At 41.4% G+C, this 18,773-nt stretch overlaps 1 protein-coding gene across 1 annotated transcript in view; it reads left to right on the top strand.

The window, feature by feature from the left end:
- Positions 1-18,773, top strand: part of wkd (TBC1 domain family member whacked) — a 146,162-nt gene that overhangs the window by 117,429 nt on the left and 9,960 nt on the right. The window contains exon 2 of the mRNA XM_071592725.1: positions 16,149-16,248. Coding sequence (XP_071448826.1) covers positions 16,149-16,248 — 100 coding nt within the window. The remainder of the gene's footprint in view (positions 1-16,148; positions 16,249-18,773) is intronic.

The following is an 18,773-nucleotide window of genomic DNA, read 5'->3' as shown; positions in this document are numbered from 1 at the left end:
ACAGCGCAAAACTGTTGAATTAAATGTATATAGTTGAAGAAATTGTTCCGAACCATTCCCGATAGTACAACTGCTGAGTTTTTCAGCGATTTTTTACGCTGTCTTTCACGGGAATGCGTAAACTAAGGAGAAATTCGTTGGTTGTTGGACGTTTTAACCTCAGGAAACTCAAAAAATCTCTTCTATTGGGTGCGCCAACATAACTTCCTTTTTCAAACGCAAAACTTTTTCAAAAAAGGAAGTTATGTTGCCGCACCCTGTATTACTGTTCCTAAAATCAAAATAATTGCTTTTGAGAGAGATTTCGATATTTGAATCATAGTAATTCATATGAACCTCATGAATAATCATCGTGATATCGATGTTTTCGACGAAATAAACAATGCAACACGAAGATAATTTTTGGTACCCCAAGTGATTGATATAATTTTTTTAATGAGACCGGAGAAAAACGCCCTTGAAAAAAATGAATAAATTTTTTCTTTTAAAGGAGTAGGATCACACGCGAGGGAAGAAGCAAGCAAGAAAGGGAGAGGAAGAGATCGCGAGCAAAGATTTTCTATCTCTGAAGGAAAAAAACATCCTAATTAAGAAGTACACTAGCCTAGAGAGCAGGATACTTTCATTTAAAACTTCCCCTTTGTAATATTTACTTCTCTAGTTTGAAGACGTGAACGATAGCTAAAGCAGAGAATAGAGAGTTATAAGAGGCAGAGATAGGTGGCGCCGCCATAGTTGATGAAAATGAAACTCGAGTTTAAGCAGGGGGCTCAATAAAAAAAACCCGTCCAATAACTGTGTGACGAGGGTATGAAGAGGAGGGATAGTAATAGGGCACATTCTGAAGCACAGTGGATTTCCTAAAGACCGTGATGAAAGGTGGGATGGAGAAAAACAACCGTTGCGTAGATTTAAGGAGGGATAATTAGGGGACGATAGTGACGGAAGACGTCAACACGAGGGAAAGAATAAAGGGAACGATTAGGGAGCGGGTGGGGGGAAAAATTATTGGGATTCCTGACGAACCCTTAGGAGGAAAACAATCCCAAGGATCTGTGATGAAAATCGTGAAATTCCAAAACGGTAATAGTTCGATGACTGGTAGGCTTGACGTTGACGTATTCGAATTTCAGCGATTGGAAAAAACCAGGTTAGTTGTCAACAGATCGTGGAAGACGATCTTTATGGAGCCGTAAATGTCACGCAAATTCGTCTCTGGATACGGGATAAGGCGTCTGCCTGAGGAACAGGAGGAGCTCCAATTTGGGGAAAGGGGGGAGGGGGCGTCTTCGGCGGCGGCAGGAAGTCTCACGTAGGCAGTCGAGGGGGAAAGATCCCGAGGCGGCGAACACTCGGTGGTCGTCCGGTCTTAAAAAGGAAGCGGGCCCCTGATGCAGGGTCAGTGACACTTGACTGCCCCACCTCCCCTGGCCACTCCCCACGCCTCCCTCCCTCCTTCCCTCTGACACAGAAGAGTGGAAGGTCACACCGAGGTCCGTTCTGCCCCCCCCCCATCCAAAACTCGCCGCCTTGTGTGCCTTCGGAATCCCTATCCTCTCCCCTCCCCTCCTCCTCCTCGTTCCCACTCTCGGAGTTTTCATTCATATCCACCAGTCGGCGATTGGATAATATTTTTTCTCCAAATTATCGAAGAGTCGGCCCACTAGAAGAGTGAGTTCGTTTCTGTCCAAAGGCAACTCATTCCAAATCGTCAGAGCTCTCCTCAGAATTTGGTTGGAAGGAAAGGATTTTGGTCGATTTTTGTGAGCATATCGCATCATTGTGTTCTTTTTTAGTGTATTCTTTGTTTTGTTATGCCATTGAAGCGTGGCATACACCCAAGAGTCGTTTCACGTTTCCTTTTAATTTAAATTCTGTTGTGTATGAATTGGATTCATGACATTTCTCAGTAGAATGTTTAATATGCCTACCAATGTAATCTATCCACAAATCATCAATCACAACCAAGAGTGTACAAATAGTTGGTTACTCAATTTCCTCATATATTTATATGTATACTTATGACTCCTTTTCGTCATGGAGGCTCCGAAGCAAAGAGTCACGCTGACCAAAACCTTGGGTTATCCGAATTGAAGTCAGTAGCTGAGCAACACATTTAGTTGGTAAACGAAATTTAAATGTGAAACGAAATTTATCGGCTCAATATTTCGGCGCCCTGAGCAGTCGCTGGCATCCTCCAATAGAGGGCTCCGACCCTCGTGAGTTTTGGCTCCAGGCAACCTCTCCTCCCTCCATGGGACAGAGCGACTCGCGTTGACATTTTGGCCCTCACTGGGCTAACACTCGTACGTGGGTGTATACTATATATCCACCGAAATGTTGTTTCTAGGAAGAATTTAGTTCACCGCATCTTAGGCATTTTACTGCAGTTTTGTTGGTTGAAGCCTAAATATTTTGTTAAATGATAAATGGGACTCAGATGGCATTATATATATATATATATATATATATATATATATATATATATATATATATAAACCATAAACACAGTAATCAACCCGAAGGTCGGTTTCGTAAGTGATGGTAGAGGTCACCCAGTACTAAGCCCTATGCGGCGTGTGAAAATTCACACATCAGGGTAGGGGGGCCAGTTCCTTTCCCTGTGCCGGTTATGGTTTCCCAGGAACTGGAACCCGAAAAATCACTTTAAGCTTGGGTGGAGCTGCAGGTGCCCCGAGTGCCTTGGCCGGGAATCGATTCCGGGACCCTCTGGTCAGCAGTCCAACGCTCTACCCCCTGGACTACCGCGACCCACATATACATATATATAATTAATAATAAACGCCATTTCTTGGCCAAAGAATCGGGGCCCTTGGTTGCATAAAGCATCGCAGATCTCAGGGTAAATTACGTTTCCTGGACAGCTCAAGTGGTTAAGAGCCTTCGCCCGGCAAGTTCAAATCCCGGTCTAGGAAATATTTTTCCACTCGTGATCTGCCTGATTCCTCCTTCCCCACTTCTCCTGTGTTTGTCTTTTATGTGTGTTCCTATCCCTTTTTCCTTATATTTGTTTCTATATAAACATATACATAATTATATATATAAAATTAAAGATAATTATATATATATATATATATATATATATATATATATATATGTACAAATATGTTTTTCCTCATTTATATAGAAACATCCATTTATATCTGTATCCTATATATACATATATTCATTCTCATGGATATAGATATAAGGAAAAGGGACCGTCCCTTCAACCTTCCCCACCAAACTTCTGTCTGTCCTTGGTAAAAATCTTTGAAGTAGTCACGAGGTTAGTACTCTGATTTTGGATTATAGCCATTACAGGATTATAACGATTTTGGATTATAACTATAAACATTACCTTTATCTATTTTGCGCCATGTTTTTTAATGGTGGATCCTTACATGAGCACCCCGATACAAGGGAGCTGGCCTTATTTCGAGTGCCGCACCGCGAGGAAGCGTTAGGATTGGGAGGGAAGCGGAAGTGCGCCGATTGTCTCGGCACCCATTAATTCACGTGCGCGTGGTTTGGAGATGGCGTGTGTGGGGACGGATGTGGAATCGCTTTGCATCGCGTGCTCGGAGGGAGCAGCGGGGAAGTTTGTCAAAGTAGTAGTCGCCAGGGACCACGGGGTCCTCTCCTCGAAAAGCTAGTAGTATTCAGCATACATTACAACAGGTTTATGTTCCGTTTTGTCTTTTTGAAATAATTACATGCAACATTGCATTGCAGTTGTCGATTTTGTATGTGAGCCTCAAGTCCAGAAATGCCTGCATGTTTTTTCAAGTCCTCGATCATTTTTTCAGCTAGTCCGATCGATTTTTGAAAGCGCACGTGGGCATTGATTTTTTTCTGAAATTTCCAAAATTTGTTTGAATCCCATTAATGTGTGTGCGGCGGAGGAAAACACATAAATCACCTGGTTAGTTCCTTGGAAATTCATCGTACTGTCTATTTAACTCAGACAGCGTAACCTTGTGTCAAAATCGATATTTTCACTCACATTTCTCTCATTGCATCTAGATTTTCTCTGAAAGGAATTCTAATTACGATATTTGGGATCATATTTTTCATATTTACCCTTTTAGAGCTGCGTTCATACAAATTTCAGACACTTTCGAAGTGATTTACATTACGTATGTAGGTGGAAATTATATGCCAACCAATTTTCCCACAGTCCCCATGACGTTTAACGGTCATTGACTACGAGGACGAATCAGTCCAGCAGAAGTATTCTTTCCAGTATTTTCCTTTCACAGATTCCGTTGAGACGCAATCGTACGATTAATGCATAACGATTTCCGTCTCTGTCTTTCAGCGGGACTTATTAGAGAAACACGTCGATATTTTTCTTTGAGACTCCATTGCAATCTTGACGCATTTGTTTATTATATATTTATTTAGTACTCTGCGAGCCTCCACTGGGGTGTGTGGCAGGGAGTGATCACACATCAGACTACCCTTGACCCAAAACACCTTTCCCTCTTGCCGTGTTCCAGCAAACATTATTTTATTTTGATCCCTTATCGTTCGAGGGAAAAATGACATCTTAAAGTTATCTCTTTTGCACTTAATTCCTTCGAATTTTATTGATATGATCTCTCTTGCTGTAATACGTTGGGGATAATAAAACATTTTCAACATCATTGCTGAAGAGGCATCCTTCCAATTTATGCAAGAGATTTAATCTGTAATTTAACCTTCGCTCCGTGAGTGATTCCCAGCCTAGATCGTCTAATACTTTTAATACGCTACTCACTTTGCCATAACAACGTTTCACAAAGCGACCCGAGTTCATGTTGGAGGACGTCCATAGGGTATGTTGTAATCTTTAGGCACCGTACATACCCTAAATGATGTATAAACAATTATATACAGGTTGTCCTTTAATAGAAAGTGCAAACAATAGCGAGGGAACGAGAACTATGCATTTAGTTACACCGGTATTGTTCAGGTCTTCCAGCACGGCACGATAATTAGGTCGCTGACCTTTTCCTCACATCAACGTCGAATGCCCAAGGCTATTTGAAGTATTCGTTGGTGCAAAGAATATGCGTCGGGGCATGAGTCAAAAATCGTGACCAAGGGGATTTTACCCTGACGCCCTTAACCCCCCGTCGTTAAAAGAGTAAGGAGTTCCTCCCCCCCTTCATGACTGTGAATTTCCTAGTGAGTACGTAACCGACTTATTAAAAATATTTGAGTCCTCTAGCCCGATGCCAAATACCCTTGGAATATCCATGTTTCGCACTGGAGGGAGTCATTGCTCGCCCGCCCCCCCCCTTTCTCCTCCCTCCCCCCTCCCCCCCAATCTTCCACGAGGGATTCCGACGGAATGAATGAATCCTCCACGGGAGTCACGAAGATCTTCTCCCTCCCCAACCCCTTTCCTCGCTTGCGGAAAGATTCCTCCCGAGACGTTCGTCTTTTTTCCTTTAATTTTTTTGTGGGGGAGAAGGGATCACATTCCCAGCCCCCTTCCCCCCCATCCGCTGATGGATATCTCTCTCCTCGCTCTATCTCTCTCTCTCTTTCTCCTCTTCTTCCCGTCTGCCTCGAGTTTAAGGAGTCGGGAGTCATTAGCGCACATGCTGTCTATAAAAATAGCGTGACTCGAAGCGTGTTAAAAAGAACTCGGCTCCGCCCTTTAGGATTACAGTGGGGTCTTGTGTTCGCGTGTGAAATGTTTACGATTTTTATCGAGAGACGTGACGAACTTCCATTCATTTCCCTCCCATGTTATTTTGTTTCCTTTGAACCCATGGCGCATTTTGGAAATGTAATGATTGCATATTTTCTTCTTGAAAGTTCTAACGTCACGAAGTGTTTATAAACCGTATTTCCCTTTCTTGATTCGGTAGGTACTCTTTAAGTTAGTTCACGCACCGTTTAGTGTGCGATGATGATGGTCTCGCTTGGAGAGCTTTTTTAAAGAGAGTGGATTCATGTTTAAGTAAAGGGCTATTAAGTTATTATCAGTTAAGATTGAGGTGGATTCATTTCAAATCCATGGTGTTTTCGGTTAATCGAACGGTTGAAATCATCACATGCGGTCTAGCGGGAGTTATTATCATTATTATCTATTATTAGTCGTCTTCGTTTAATTCATTCTATTATCGCTGATTGGAAATGCCGGAAAGGGAATTGGAAATTTCCACTTGAAGCTACACCGGTTGTGGCAATAAATCTGAAGCTTGAAGCTCTATCTCTCCTAGAGAAAAAATATTTACCTAGGATTCTGACGTTGATGACTCGGGACACAACGTCGAAGGAGCTCAATGAATGTGGCCGTCATCTGTGGAATGGATAGCGAACTTTTTGAAACGAAAATTGCGTTAATTGCGAAGGGCAGGCAATTCGCAATCCGGGAAATCCTTACAGCGAAGGGCTCGTTCCAAGGAGTATACCCTCTATGCTCTTGCCGTTTCTCGTGAATCCTTTCGAGGACCAGGAAAGTGAAACTCCTAATGAGGGTAAAGAAGAAACTTTACGCCTCCACAATAAAGATTTAATATTTCACGACCATGGTTTCGATGCTGCGCATCTTTTTTTTTACCCTCATAATGAAGGAATTCCACGAAGTTAAACCTGAAACTTATGTTTCGTGAAACTTTTGTTGAGCTCAATGATTTTCCGTGATGCCCGCATAATGTGCGCCTGAATAGGAATGCGATATTTTGTATAGAGGTTATGATTTTCGTCGATTGAAATGGATTTTGAGTGATCGACCCCGTCCATTCATCGTGAGTCTCAAACGAACAAATCTTTCGACCGTTAAAGCGTCTCGCGTCAATTATGGGAACGCTCGAACTAGGCTTTACATGGGGAAGTCTTTCGAAATCGATTTGATTTTCGAGTCTGAAAAGCATAAAAAAAATAGCCTTCGGAATTCAGTTCCTGCGCCATGACTTCCATCTCCATTTGCAGTATTTGGCACGGTTGTGCAGTGCTTACGTATAAGTTATCGCTAACCGAATCCGGGAATTGTAATTTGTTAGCCACTCGTGAGTTTATGGCGTGCCTGTGGTATCACAAGAAACGTGGTTTTCAACATAAACAAGGCTTTATGCGCACTTATCTATCGTATGAATTTGCCTTGGGACTAAATTAAATCTTTTTGAATTTGTCCAGATAGTAATTAAATCTTTGAATTTTAGATACTGGAAGTAGCAATATCAATGAGTTTTGGTTATAATTTATTGAAAAACATCGAAAGATTTCTTTATCTTATGTCGTTACCTTCAAACCATGAGTGTTACAAATAACCTGTTTGATGTATCATAGTAACTAGCTTAATATACCTTTGTTCACTCTCTTACGAGGAAACCGAGACACAAATAAAGATAAGAAAACAAAGAAGCTTCATAATCGCCTCTCATCTCTGCGTGAGTTGTGTATGTTGGGTGTATGCTTGCGTTTACGTACTAAATTGCCTTGTTAGCGCGCTCTGCCGTTCTTTTGTTCTCCCCATCGCTCAGAAGTCTTTATGAGTCGTGATTCTAACGCTGTTTACTCTCCCTTTTCCATTACATGTATTTTTTTCTAGTTCTTACGTTATTATTTGGGTGTTAAGTTGGGTGGGAAGTTATCCATACATGTTAATTTTCACCTGTGTCTCAAATCAATGATCGGGGTTTTTTTTAGTGTGCCTAGACGCGAATTTTACTCGTCGTTAGCTTAAGTAATGAAAATCCCGTACGGGAAAAATTCTATCTCCACTCCCCCCCCTATTCGAATTCTGAAACCTTCATATTAATCGACAATAGATGGCGTAGACCACCGACCGATCACATGTGATTCGCGGATTCCGTGATATATACCTCATTTAACTAATAGTCATGATAAAGGTGCCCCCATGCCAGACTGGGTGGACTCAAAATTGGATATTTTGGGTTAATTGCGTGAAATTTTTAGTCCGGAACGGTTTTAATAAATTTCCATGATGGACCAATTCCAATTGCGAGGACTAAATATTTATGGCATTTAGTTGGAAAATTTGGTACGCAAATAGAACCTCAACCAATCGGAACTTTGTTTGCTCGAATATTTCAAAACGAAGTAGCCTTGCATTGGGAAAGCGATTCAATCGCACCAGTCAAAGCGAAGTTATGTTTAATTATGCGATGCGCCCGCCCCCAGAGCATGTGAGACCACCCGCTGAATTTAAGAATATTAATAAGCGGAGGGAAATAAACTATAAGCGAGTTAAAATCACAAGGCATTATAATCAGAGCTCATATTCCTTTCCCCGTTCCGCCTGTGGGTTTACACTAAGTCCTGGTGCCCGTAAAATTATCTGTTTTGGTGAAGCCAGAGGGAGGCATGATAGGCTAATGGGTAGAACCTTGGACTTAATGACCGGTGGGCCCGAGTTCGATTCCGGGTGACGCTCCAGAGCACCCTCAGCTTCAACCATTTGATTTTTCGGGTGCCAGATAGTCCTGGGAAATCATGGAACATGGAAACAAGGCAATGAACTAGTCCAGTTGTAACTAGGAAATGAACCAGTCACTGTGATGTAATTCGCATGCCGTTGAGGACGAGGTGAGCTCTCTGACCTCACCTATGGAACCAACCCATGGGTTGATTACTGCGGTGGTTGTTGAAGCCAGATTTGTCACAGGAATTGCATCCCTGCCCTCCGACCTGTTGCTGAATACATTACTTACTGAACTGCCTCCCGCAAAGGGTTCAATTTGACAGGCAAAAGTTCACCCCGAACCGAACTTCTAGCCCATTCACCAATCAACAGAGTAATGAGGAGGGCCTTGCCCTTTCCATCTGTCTCCTACGGTTCCCAGGGGTGTTCTGCGACTCATAAAATTGCAAAGTTCGAATTTCGGAGGCGGTTGTCCAAAGGCGTTGTCCGGGATTCTAATAGTGGATGGACCCTTCTGTTAGGTGGCCGAATGTGGGAGGAGAGATGTGGAGGAAAAAAGCATCCTGGGAAAGGGGAAATGTCTTATGTAATCTCATGGAGAAATGCGCTCGCCCAGAATTGAGAGAAGGAAAAAAAGTTATCCTCGTTCTCGGCTCGAAGGCGAGTCTTGCGTTACGTCATTCGCCGTGATAATCCCTCCGCGCGGGCCGGAGACAGGAGGGGCGGGGTCAGCGGTGCACAGCGGCGCTCCCCCCTTTCTTCCCATCATGCCTTGCTTGCGGGAATCGGAATGCGGAGGATGGAGGGGGCATGCGAAGAAGTATGGAAGGGGTGTCTCTCCCCCCCTCATCACCCCCGTGCAATCAATCCCTCTCCGTTCTTTCCCACGTGCCGCATCCACCCACGCAGTCCCTCCACTCCCTCCGCCACCTCCCCGCACTTCCCTTCCCCCCCCGCGGCCGCCCACTCGGGCGAACGCTGTGGGAGAGGGGCGTCGGCGGATGGCGAAACATCGCCCGCGGCGCAGTGATTCTCTTCCCTCGGGGCGGGGCTCTTGCATTCATCCCGCAATATTTCCACTTCTGCGTAGCACACACGTAGCCCAACCCTCTCTACACCCTTTGAGTCCTTTTTTTAATTTTAAACCCCCCCGACTTACACCCTCGGGGTAGTGGTTGTTGTGGGGAGAGGACCGAAATCTGAGGTCATTTGCTCCATTGAGTGTAGGCGCGTGATTGTTTTTGGCAGAAATGGGATTTTTAAGGGATTGCGAGAAAGGTGGGGTGGAGAGAAACCCGGCGTCGGCATTAGTCTACTCTATAAACGAATAGCGCCCAGGGGTTACGCAATTTAGGGAGGTTCGATCATGATTACGCGAGTGGCCTTAATTCATTTATTTTTAATGACGAGTGGTGACATAAATGCAACACCCGTTAATGGCTATTACGTGCACAGATATGAAGTGAACACTACGTTGATAAGCACTCTTATTACATTTTGAAATTAACGATTTCGACACCATTAATCCGTAATTATAATGGTGGTATCCATACTAAAAAGAAAGACCGTACTTTTCCACAGATTTTATTATACGGTACAACGCGTTTCACCGACTTGCGGCATCATCAGGTACAAATTTGCGAAACAGACAGAGCAAGAATATATACCCTCAGGGCAGAGTGGGGGCGGGGAGGGTTGGAAGGATTTGAGAGGGGTGGGGGCTCGCAGGTGCGTTGATGGATTGTTTTGACCATTTCCAGGCTAGTTTCTCGGAGAGGAGTGGGGAAGGGTATGGGAACAATTGCTCATTACAGTGTCGTGTTGGGGTTTACCAAGAGCCTTCTTATCTCTAATTGCTCGAGAGCGTCCATTTTTAATCCTTTTGGGAGTGTGTGTAATATCTCTGGGACAAAGTCAGGATATTTTAGTATGGATATTGAATACTTCCACGAAGTGAAGCCTGAAACAATAGAAATAATGGTGGTAGGTATTCGTCTATTGTCTTAAGACCATGGGAAAAATCTACGATTTTCTTCGTCAATCTCCATAAAAACTAACATGATAAGACCCTGTTTCATCAACGTCATTTAAGAGAGAGTACACTTATGGGGTACAAATAGAGGAATTTTCATTAAAATGACTAATAATTTACGTCTCGATTCATATCGTTTCAAGTGGAATCGCAGTATTTTTCCTTCCTTATGTATTTCTACGAAGTAAAACCGAAAATTTTCTGTTAACTTAGTTTTGCAGCTATGGCGGAGGAATCTTTTAAATCGATGAGTAAATAAAGTATTAGGAAAATCAATGTCACTTTTATCTCCTTCACGAAGAAGTTCACTGCTCAAAACACATTAATGTACTCTTCAAGTGTGCTTTTCGCTTTTGAAAGAATACGCAATAATTCGGAAGTACTCGACGCAAAACAAGTATTTCCCAAGGCTCCATTTGATTTTCACTGCGCAATTTCGCTACTGAATCTTCAGTCCACATTGGAGGCAATGGAACGGTTTCAGAGGGTAAATTATATTTATTTGCTGTCGTATTGATGTTACGCTCGCAACCGTGGCCTTATCCCACCAGATACAGGATGTACTTGAATTGTAACAGTATAATCAACTATCAGTATATTTGTTTTTACAGATCTATAAGAGGAAGGGGTGAAAAATTTGAGGAACAGGATTGATTACGAGTCATGGCTGGCTCCAATTTCGAGAGTGGGCGCATGGAAGTGCGCCTGTATACCCGGCGAATCTCTTCCGCGTCCGTACGTCGCAGTGACGGCCAAGTCCTTTCATCGTTTCGTGCCGCCCTCGTTGTGCATTTTTTGCGTGCCGGCGAACGCCTGATATTTTATGTAATGTCAGCGCCATGTAAACTTAAATCACCGCGCTAATTAAATTGAATCGCTTCCCAGGATGCTCGAATCTCATTGATAGGGATCCCATAAAAATTTAAATTGTCCCTAATTGGTACGAGTAAGAAGATGTGGAACATGGCGTTCAGATTTCTCTGCATTTAGACAATAGAAAGCTGCTGCGGGGACGCGTTAGCACGCCAGCCGTGAAAGAATAAGAAGGGCAGAAGTGCGCATTGATTACGCTTGTTCGGCTCTAGTTCCCGCGAATTGTTGCACTTACGTCATGTAGTAAAACCTGCTCCAGTGCTGGAATCGGAATATTGCTTGTGGTCTACAAGCATGTGTGCATTAGTTTTCAGCTTAACTTCGTATAACTAAGTCGTTACGCCCAAGTTCATAAATGATATCCAAAACAACAAACGTACTCAATTATCTTTATCGCTAGCATCTTAGCGTAATCGTCGCAGCCTCCGCGTTGTATATTTTGTTTGTACTAACAAGATACCGCAAGAGTTGATCATGCCGATAAAATTAGAGAGTTTAAGTGTAAAACAGATAGATTTAAGATGTCATTTTTTCCACGGTTGAAAAGGGATCAGAATAGCATTGTCTGACCGCGGTATGGTTATATTTATTCATATTGCATTAGTCCGAAAACAGCACTTAGATCTTTGCATCGAACTTTGACTATCCGGGAAAAATTAGTCTGTTGTGTATTCACCCCCTGCCGCACACCCTAGCGGTGGCTTGCAGAGTACCTAAATATCAACAAAGAAAAAAATATTTCATGAATGTCGCTAACAAAAAGTCGCACTCATTGATTGCATTCATGTAGCAAGTTTCATCGTGATCTCCCGAGTCTTCGCGTCTCCCAAACCCTGGTATTTTGTAAGTCAGTTTAACCAACCCATTGATTCCATTTGGTTGAAGTGTATCACGGACACGTGTGTCTTTCAATTTTAGAGTCGATTCTTCTTATATGGATTCCAGATTCTCTCATCGTGTTCCACCGTAGGTGGTCTTGTTCTCCGATGCAGAAACCCGCCCCCTAAAATTAGCGTCTTAAATCATTATCGGATTAGATTATAATCTTGGGTCATTGGATGCCAAGAGTTGTTTTGCGGATGAGCACGCATGCGGATAGAACTACTAGACGCATAAGCCCGAATTTGCCTATCGAAGGACGTGGTTCGAATTTGCCAGCACTTCACGATTGGGTCGAAAATAGTGTTAACCCTTTCCCTCTTCCCCCCCACCCCCAATAGTGCTCATTGCGCTATTGGCGGATGGGGGGGGGGGAAGAGGGAAAGGCGGAAAGAGGCATTGCGCACGAGCAAGATATTAGAACCTGGTTAATCCAAATGTAATCGAAATTCAGAGTCCTGTTTTTTATGTTGGAACCAAATGTAATGCATCTTCATCTCGTCAGAGAAGCATATTCGGCTACCGGATGATCGCTGAATATCGGTTCGTGTTTAATACTATCTCTTATAACCTAGAAACTGCGGGAGATGCCGCGACAGTAACTTTTAACGTAGTCATCCGCTGAATTTGCATTACAATACAAATATTTCAGAGTGTAAAAAAATCATTCTCCTTGATCGGGATTCGTCTCTTATTACGTTTTTCTCATCGGCATGTTGATTTGATCCTGGGGAAACTTTCGAGTTCTACTGCTTGAGACGTGTTTTTCTGGCTCTCCCTTTCTCCCGACTTGCGGCGGGTCTCTTCAAGAGAAAATCTCGAGCTCTTGCGGTGTCCTCCTGCCCGGAGGAATTGGATAATTTATAATCTTAATCTCAAGTTGTCCACCGACTTTTTGTCTCCGTATCCCGAAACTCTCTCATATCATCTGCACACGTCTCAGGCCCTCAAATCTAATGTCAAAATTTTTCGTCGCCAGAGCGTTTTATCGTTCCACGAACGATACCTGAACCACGGCGGTTATAGCACCTTCAGGAATGTACGAGCAACTCATATGAGCTAATAACTTATGGGTGAAATCTTTGGCAGCGATTTATTTATTTATATATTCGTAAAAAGACGAATGAGTAGTGAAACTAGAACAATTGGAATCCTTCATGTACCTGGGCAGCGGTATAAATTGGGATGGAAGAAGTTCGACTGAAATCAAGCGAATGTTAACTCATGCATGCATCTCTCACACTAAAGACAAAGTCCCCGAAAACGAGAGGAGTGGAGTGTATGAGTTAAAGTGCTCGGATTGTAGCACAAAGTATATTGGACAAACAGGACGGAAATTTAAAGAAAGGATTATAGAACACCAAACATGTGTAAAAAATAAGAACATAACATCCCTCTTTGCAAAACACCTCATCGAAAGTGATCACAAAAGTGACTTTGTGACAAAAATTATTCATTTTGAAGAAAAAGGTCAAAGGCTCGATGCTTTGGAGCAGTTAGAAATTTTGAAATGTGTCCGTTGGAAAGATGATCTTGCCAACGAAATTTTGTATCCCTCCCACTCCCCACTCCTAGACCTACCACTCTTCTAAATCAAAAATGTAATTCTCTTTTCTTCCCAGCTACATTGTAACCTTTTTACCCCTCCGACCTCCCTCTCTGACCAACCCCCCCCTCCTATGATCAGAAGGTATATATAGCCAGCGTGCTTCTATGAGGACCACCTGATGATGACGTTCAACGTCGAAACCTGGGTCGTGTGTTTTTAAATAAAGTGTGTGGAATTACAAAGTCAATTATTTCATTACATTTCAACATGCTTGGAAGGTGTTTATGATGAAGAGGCAACTAATTTATTCAAAGATCTTGAGGTTTGCAAGTAAGGAAGTAGTACGTCAATACGATCGTAAGGAGCATGACACTCCACGCATTAAAGACGTGGAATATTGAAAAAGTGGACCAGCGAGCAAAAGAAGCCTGGAAACATGTTTCTGAAGAGGAGAGAATTTTGAAAATTAAATGAACAGGCAAAGGTGAGGAATTGCTCGAATATAGAGGAGCAGAAGAGGAAAGGACCATTTGGAGAAAACTCTACGGCAAATAAGAACTACGAGGTGGATTGGACACACCTTGAGGAACAATGGATTATAATAATGGAAAGGAAAATTAAAGGGAAGATTCCACGAGGAATAACTGGAGGCGAATACATCGGACAGATCAAACGTACGTACGCAAAAAAGAGAAGCTATCCGGGGGTAAGAGAGAAGTTAACGCTAAAGAGAAAATAGCGGAGGATTGTAGTAAACCAATCTTAGGATTAAAATACATTAAAACAAATGTTTCCCGAAATTACGTGGCGTTTCCTTTAAATTGATAAAACAAACTCCGTCCATAGAAAGGCAAATGTATTAGGTTTGAAAAATATATCTCTCTTAATCAGAGTAATATTATATTGATAAATATCTAGTTAATCATTAACTGCCGATTTTTATCAATAAATTTGGAATCGTCTAGCTCAGGAAATAATTGTGATTTCGAACAATCCAGCTGATGCATCCACAAAAAAACGCCACGAAATTGGCAATTTTTTACTGAAATAAATCAATGACATTGATATTGAAATCGTTGATTGAGTGGCCACTCTTGCAAAAACAAAGATGTGAAATGAAATTCAAGGGATTCTATAATTTCAAGTGTTTTTCATGAATTTCCTTTACGGGCAAGGTTTTGTCCCCGACAACCTCAATCGATATCTGTGGGCGGAAGAGTGCGTGTTTATTCGCGTGGGGTCGCGGCGGTGGGAGGGAGCGCCCCCTTCCGCCGCCGATGGCGACCTCCCGCTTGCGGAAACTCGTCATTCCCGCGCGCTCCCGATGCGACCACGTGGCTCACGGTGCGGAAGCGGAAGGCTTTCCTCCCTTGGTCGTTTTCTCAGTGTAAAGGGGCGGAAATGAACCCCCGTTCATCCCGACAACATCTCCACGAGTCGGCGCCTGTGGCCCGTCTAATGGATCCGCATATGTATCTGACTAGAATAGCCCATACGCCTGACTGCATTCATGGTCAGCTCACTAAATACATTTTTGCCACATATATTTGTACTCCTTAATTGTGCCGAGGTGATGGTACTAGGTAGAGTGTTCCGTTGAATAGGGAAATCAACTGGCACTTCTCATTACCCTTTTCATGAATGATAATCACTCATCATTGGGTTAAAATTTCATGAGCTTTTTATCTTAATAATCTCATTATTTGCGTCGCATTAAGATTTTTTGTCATTTGATACTTGTTGCAATGTTCCTGTAATGCCTTTAGCGTTAATAGTAATAGTATTGATTTGAAATTATGCATGCATGCAATAGTCATTGGTTGATTAAAGCTACATCAAATGCAAATTCAAGTTAACCAGTATACTATCTCTTTTTTACTACCAATTCCTTCACTTCCAATGCTTCTCTTGTCATTTATTTGATGAAAAAGAAAAATCACAGAGAGTAGAGGTCAATCCTCCTCTTTTACCCCTGTACCCAACTCTGCCAATTTTAATTCTCCCTCCAACCTACCTTGCTTTAGTCAACCAACAAAAAATCCCGTGTTTTATAATCCTTTTAATATTAAGTAACAAAAAAAAGAATTATCATTTTATAATGGTATTTTGAAAGAGAAGTATAAAAAAGTTGCCATCAACATGTTAACAGAATATGAGTTCTTCATTTTCAAAGTAATGCATAATCATGACTGTCTACATTGCCTCAACTAACTTTTTTAATGTAGGTTATTTTTCATCATTTTTTGCACACCTATACTTATGTGTATCTGTTTTTCTAATATTGGATATTGCTGTGAAAATATTGAAACATTTTCCATATGAGACACTAGCTCCTTTTATGTACTAGAGCCTACCCTTAGTATTGTATTGTAGGATTTAAGCAGCTGTGGTTGGTTATGCTTGTTAATAATATATGGTTCTTCTTGATTCAGGAAGCAGATGATTCCAGCGAGTGTCCTTCTGAGAAGGGAATTGAAATGGATATCCATGCTGAATAACTGGGAGAGGGTCATGACCAAGAAGTACAAAAAAGTAAGCTTCATTCCTGTTGCAGATATGCATTTCACGTAATTACTAAAAAAGTAGTATTATGAGTTATTTTAAAAGCATAAGCACCTATTTTTAATCTAATAACATGCACTCTGTAATACACTCCATGCACTGGTTTTTGCAATGCAATAATGGTGTAAATTTTCTTGAACTAGAAATTCAAATTATAATTTATAATTCACAAGGCATTATCAATTAATCATTAGTAGATATCTGCTTTGTCGTAAGTAGGTTTTGATGGACCATTAAACATATTTACATGGTTTTCTTGAAAGTTTTACTGTCATGAATCGCTGCTTAACAATAATACCACTTCCACATGCTTTCCACTTCCTTTCACTCCATTCAGTACACCTGTTATTTTCCGTTATTACCTTGTCTACCCAACATGCTCCCCTTTCCCACAGCTTTTCACACCCTATTACCTCTCATTATTCTTCCATCCACTTTTCCTGACTTGTTCAAATTTCTCCCAAAACCTCTTCCTCCCATGCCATGCTAAGCACCTGTGTTCATTTTTTCCTTTCTATCCATTTTATTTTTTCCATTATGCTCAATTTGCTCATTTCATAAGCATCCAATCTAGACTTGTATGCTCTCTTCAATGAACCAGTTGCATAACCATACGTAATATGCTTCATATCAAAGTTTTCATGTATATTTTCTTTACTTATTTATTTAAGGTCCCTGGCCTCTTCTTCTTCCTCTTTGCAAATGTTTCTTCCAATAATGCAGTTATTCCCCTTACTACTCGAACCTCTTGCCCAAAATTAAGTCCGTATGGAGATTTGATTGCTCCCTCCTCTTTTGATGCTTAACCTAACCATATCTTTGTTTGGGACTGAATTAGCTTTGTGATAATTTACTTTCTTTCAGTAATTCTCCCTTAGATTCTTTCTGGTATTCTCAGCAATGCCTAACTTAATCAGCTGCGGTCTGCCTACTGCGACTTTAATCCCCCAGCCTCTGGTAGTATTGCCCATTTTACAATTCTCTTAGTTCACAGAGCTACTCAAACAATGAGGAAAACCCTGAAATGATTAACTAAAAAAAGCTTTTTAAAATTAATGCCAACTTCAATTTGTAAAAACGTGTAATGCACTAGGCTGATCAAATGTTCATTGCATGTAATGTTGGTATATAAGGCGTAGTGAATAAGTAAGGATGTTTGGTCATAAAAAAACATTTATTAAAAAAAGTTTTCAATAAAGGTTTAAAGTTTGCTATAAACCTACTTCACTTTTCTAAATAACCTCCATTCACTTCTACGAATTTTTCGTAACACTGTACCGGCTTCTTCAATCCCTTAGCATAGAAGTTCGCTGCCTTGGAGTTAAACCAGTAGTCTCTGAAGTCCTGACACTATTTTCTAACCGTTCCTTCACTTTTCAGGGTAAATCCATAAACAAGACACAACTCTTGATGAATTTAGGCCGCTGATGATCCTTTTGCTCTCTAAAATCAAATCACAGCACGCACTTCACAGCTGACAGAAAAAGGACTGCTGAATGAAAACAATGACTTCAGTGGCTTTGGAAACAATCAGTAGATGGCACTGCATGAATGCAACTTATGCTTCTGACCCACCAATATTAGAGTGGAAAAAAATGGCCCTTTTCAAGTATGATTTGTAATAAGCAGAATAGGAGTGGGAAAGAAGGCTTTCTGTAGTAAAAAACTAGAAGTGGAAAATTTACTAGTATAGACATAAGGAAGTGATTCATTAAAACTTATATATATCAGGTGTATCTCTCAGTGGAGGTGAGGGATGAACAGTATGAGTAGCAGGGAAAAAGAAAATGCGGGTAATGGGACTTTGGCACTGCAGAAGAATGATGAAGATCGTTAAAATATTAATCCTACAGAATAACAAATAAAGAAGTACTTTGGAGATTGGGTGGAGAGAGAATCTTATGGGGGACACTTACAAGAAGAAGATTTACCAGAAGAAACCAATTAGACACAACTTGAGACATGATAAGGCATGACATCCTGCCTCTATTTAAGACTTATGATCTTATCTGAGGGGACCATAAGGGAGAATAATTACAGAGAAAGGACTGGGATGAGCTGCATGAAGCAGGTAATGAAAAATGATAGTGAATGGAGCTATGAGGGAATGAAGAAATTTGCTGCCGACTGAATATTGGTTCAAGAGTTGCTACAAACCAATTCTTGGATTGATAATCTGTAATAATACCCTATTGCCCTAAATTGTTACTCTCCAAAATACCTATCCTTTTCATCCAGAAAAATCTACATATTTAGAAAATTAATTTGAAAATTTGAGATGACTCCATTAGTTATGTTCATTGTGTTAGTTACTTGCAATAATTAGGCATATTTATTGAAGAAATCTGATGACATATAATGGAGTAATAATATTTATTATTGTCTATTTATTGAGGGAAGTGGTAGTCCTTACTGGAGGGCCCAGATTCAGTACCCGCTTCACACAATGCCTAGGGTTGCATATCTTCCTTGGAAATTACAGGTGGCTCAGGAAT

This window comes from Hetaerina americana, unplaced genomic scaffold (genome assembly GCF_022747635.1).
Source record: "Hetaerina americana unplaced genomic scaffold, ioHetAmer1.1.p SCAF_5, whole genome shotgun sequence".
Lineage (NCBI taxonomy): Eukaryota > Metazoa > Arthropoda > Insecta > Odonata > Calopterygidae > Hetaerina > Hetaerina americana.
Note: the sequence above shows the minus strand (reverse complement) of the source record. Positions and strands in the feature narration are given on the sequence as shown.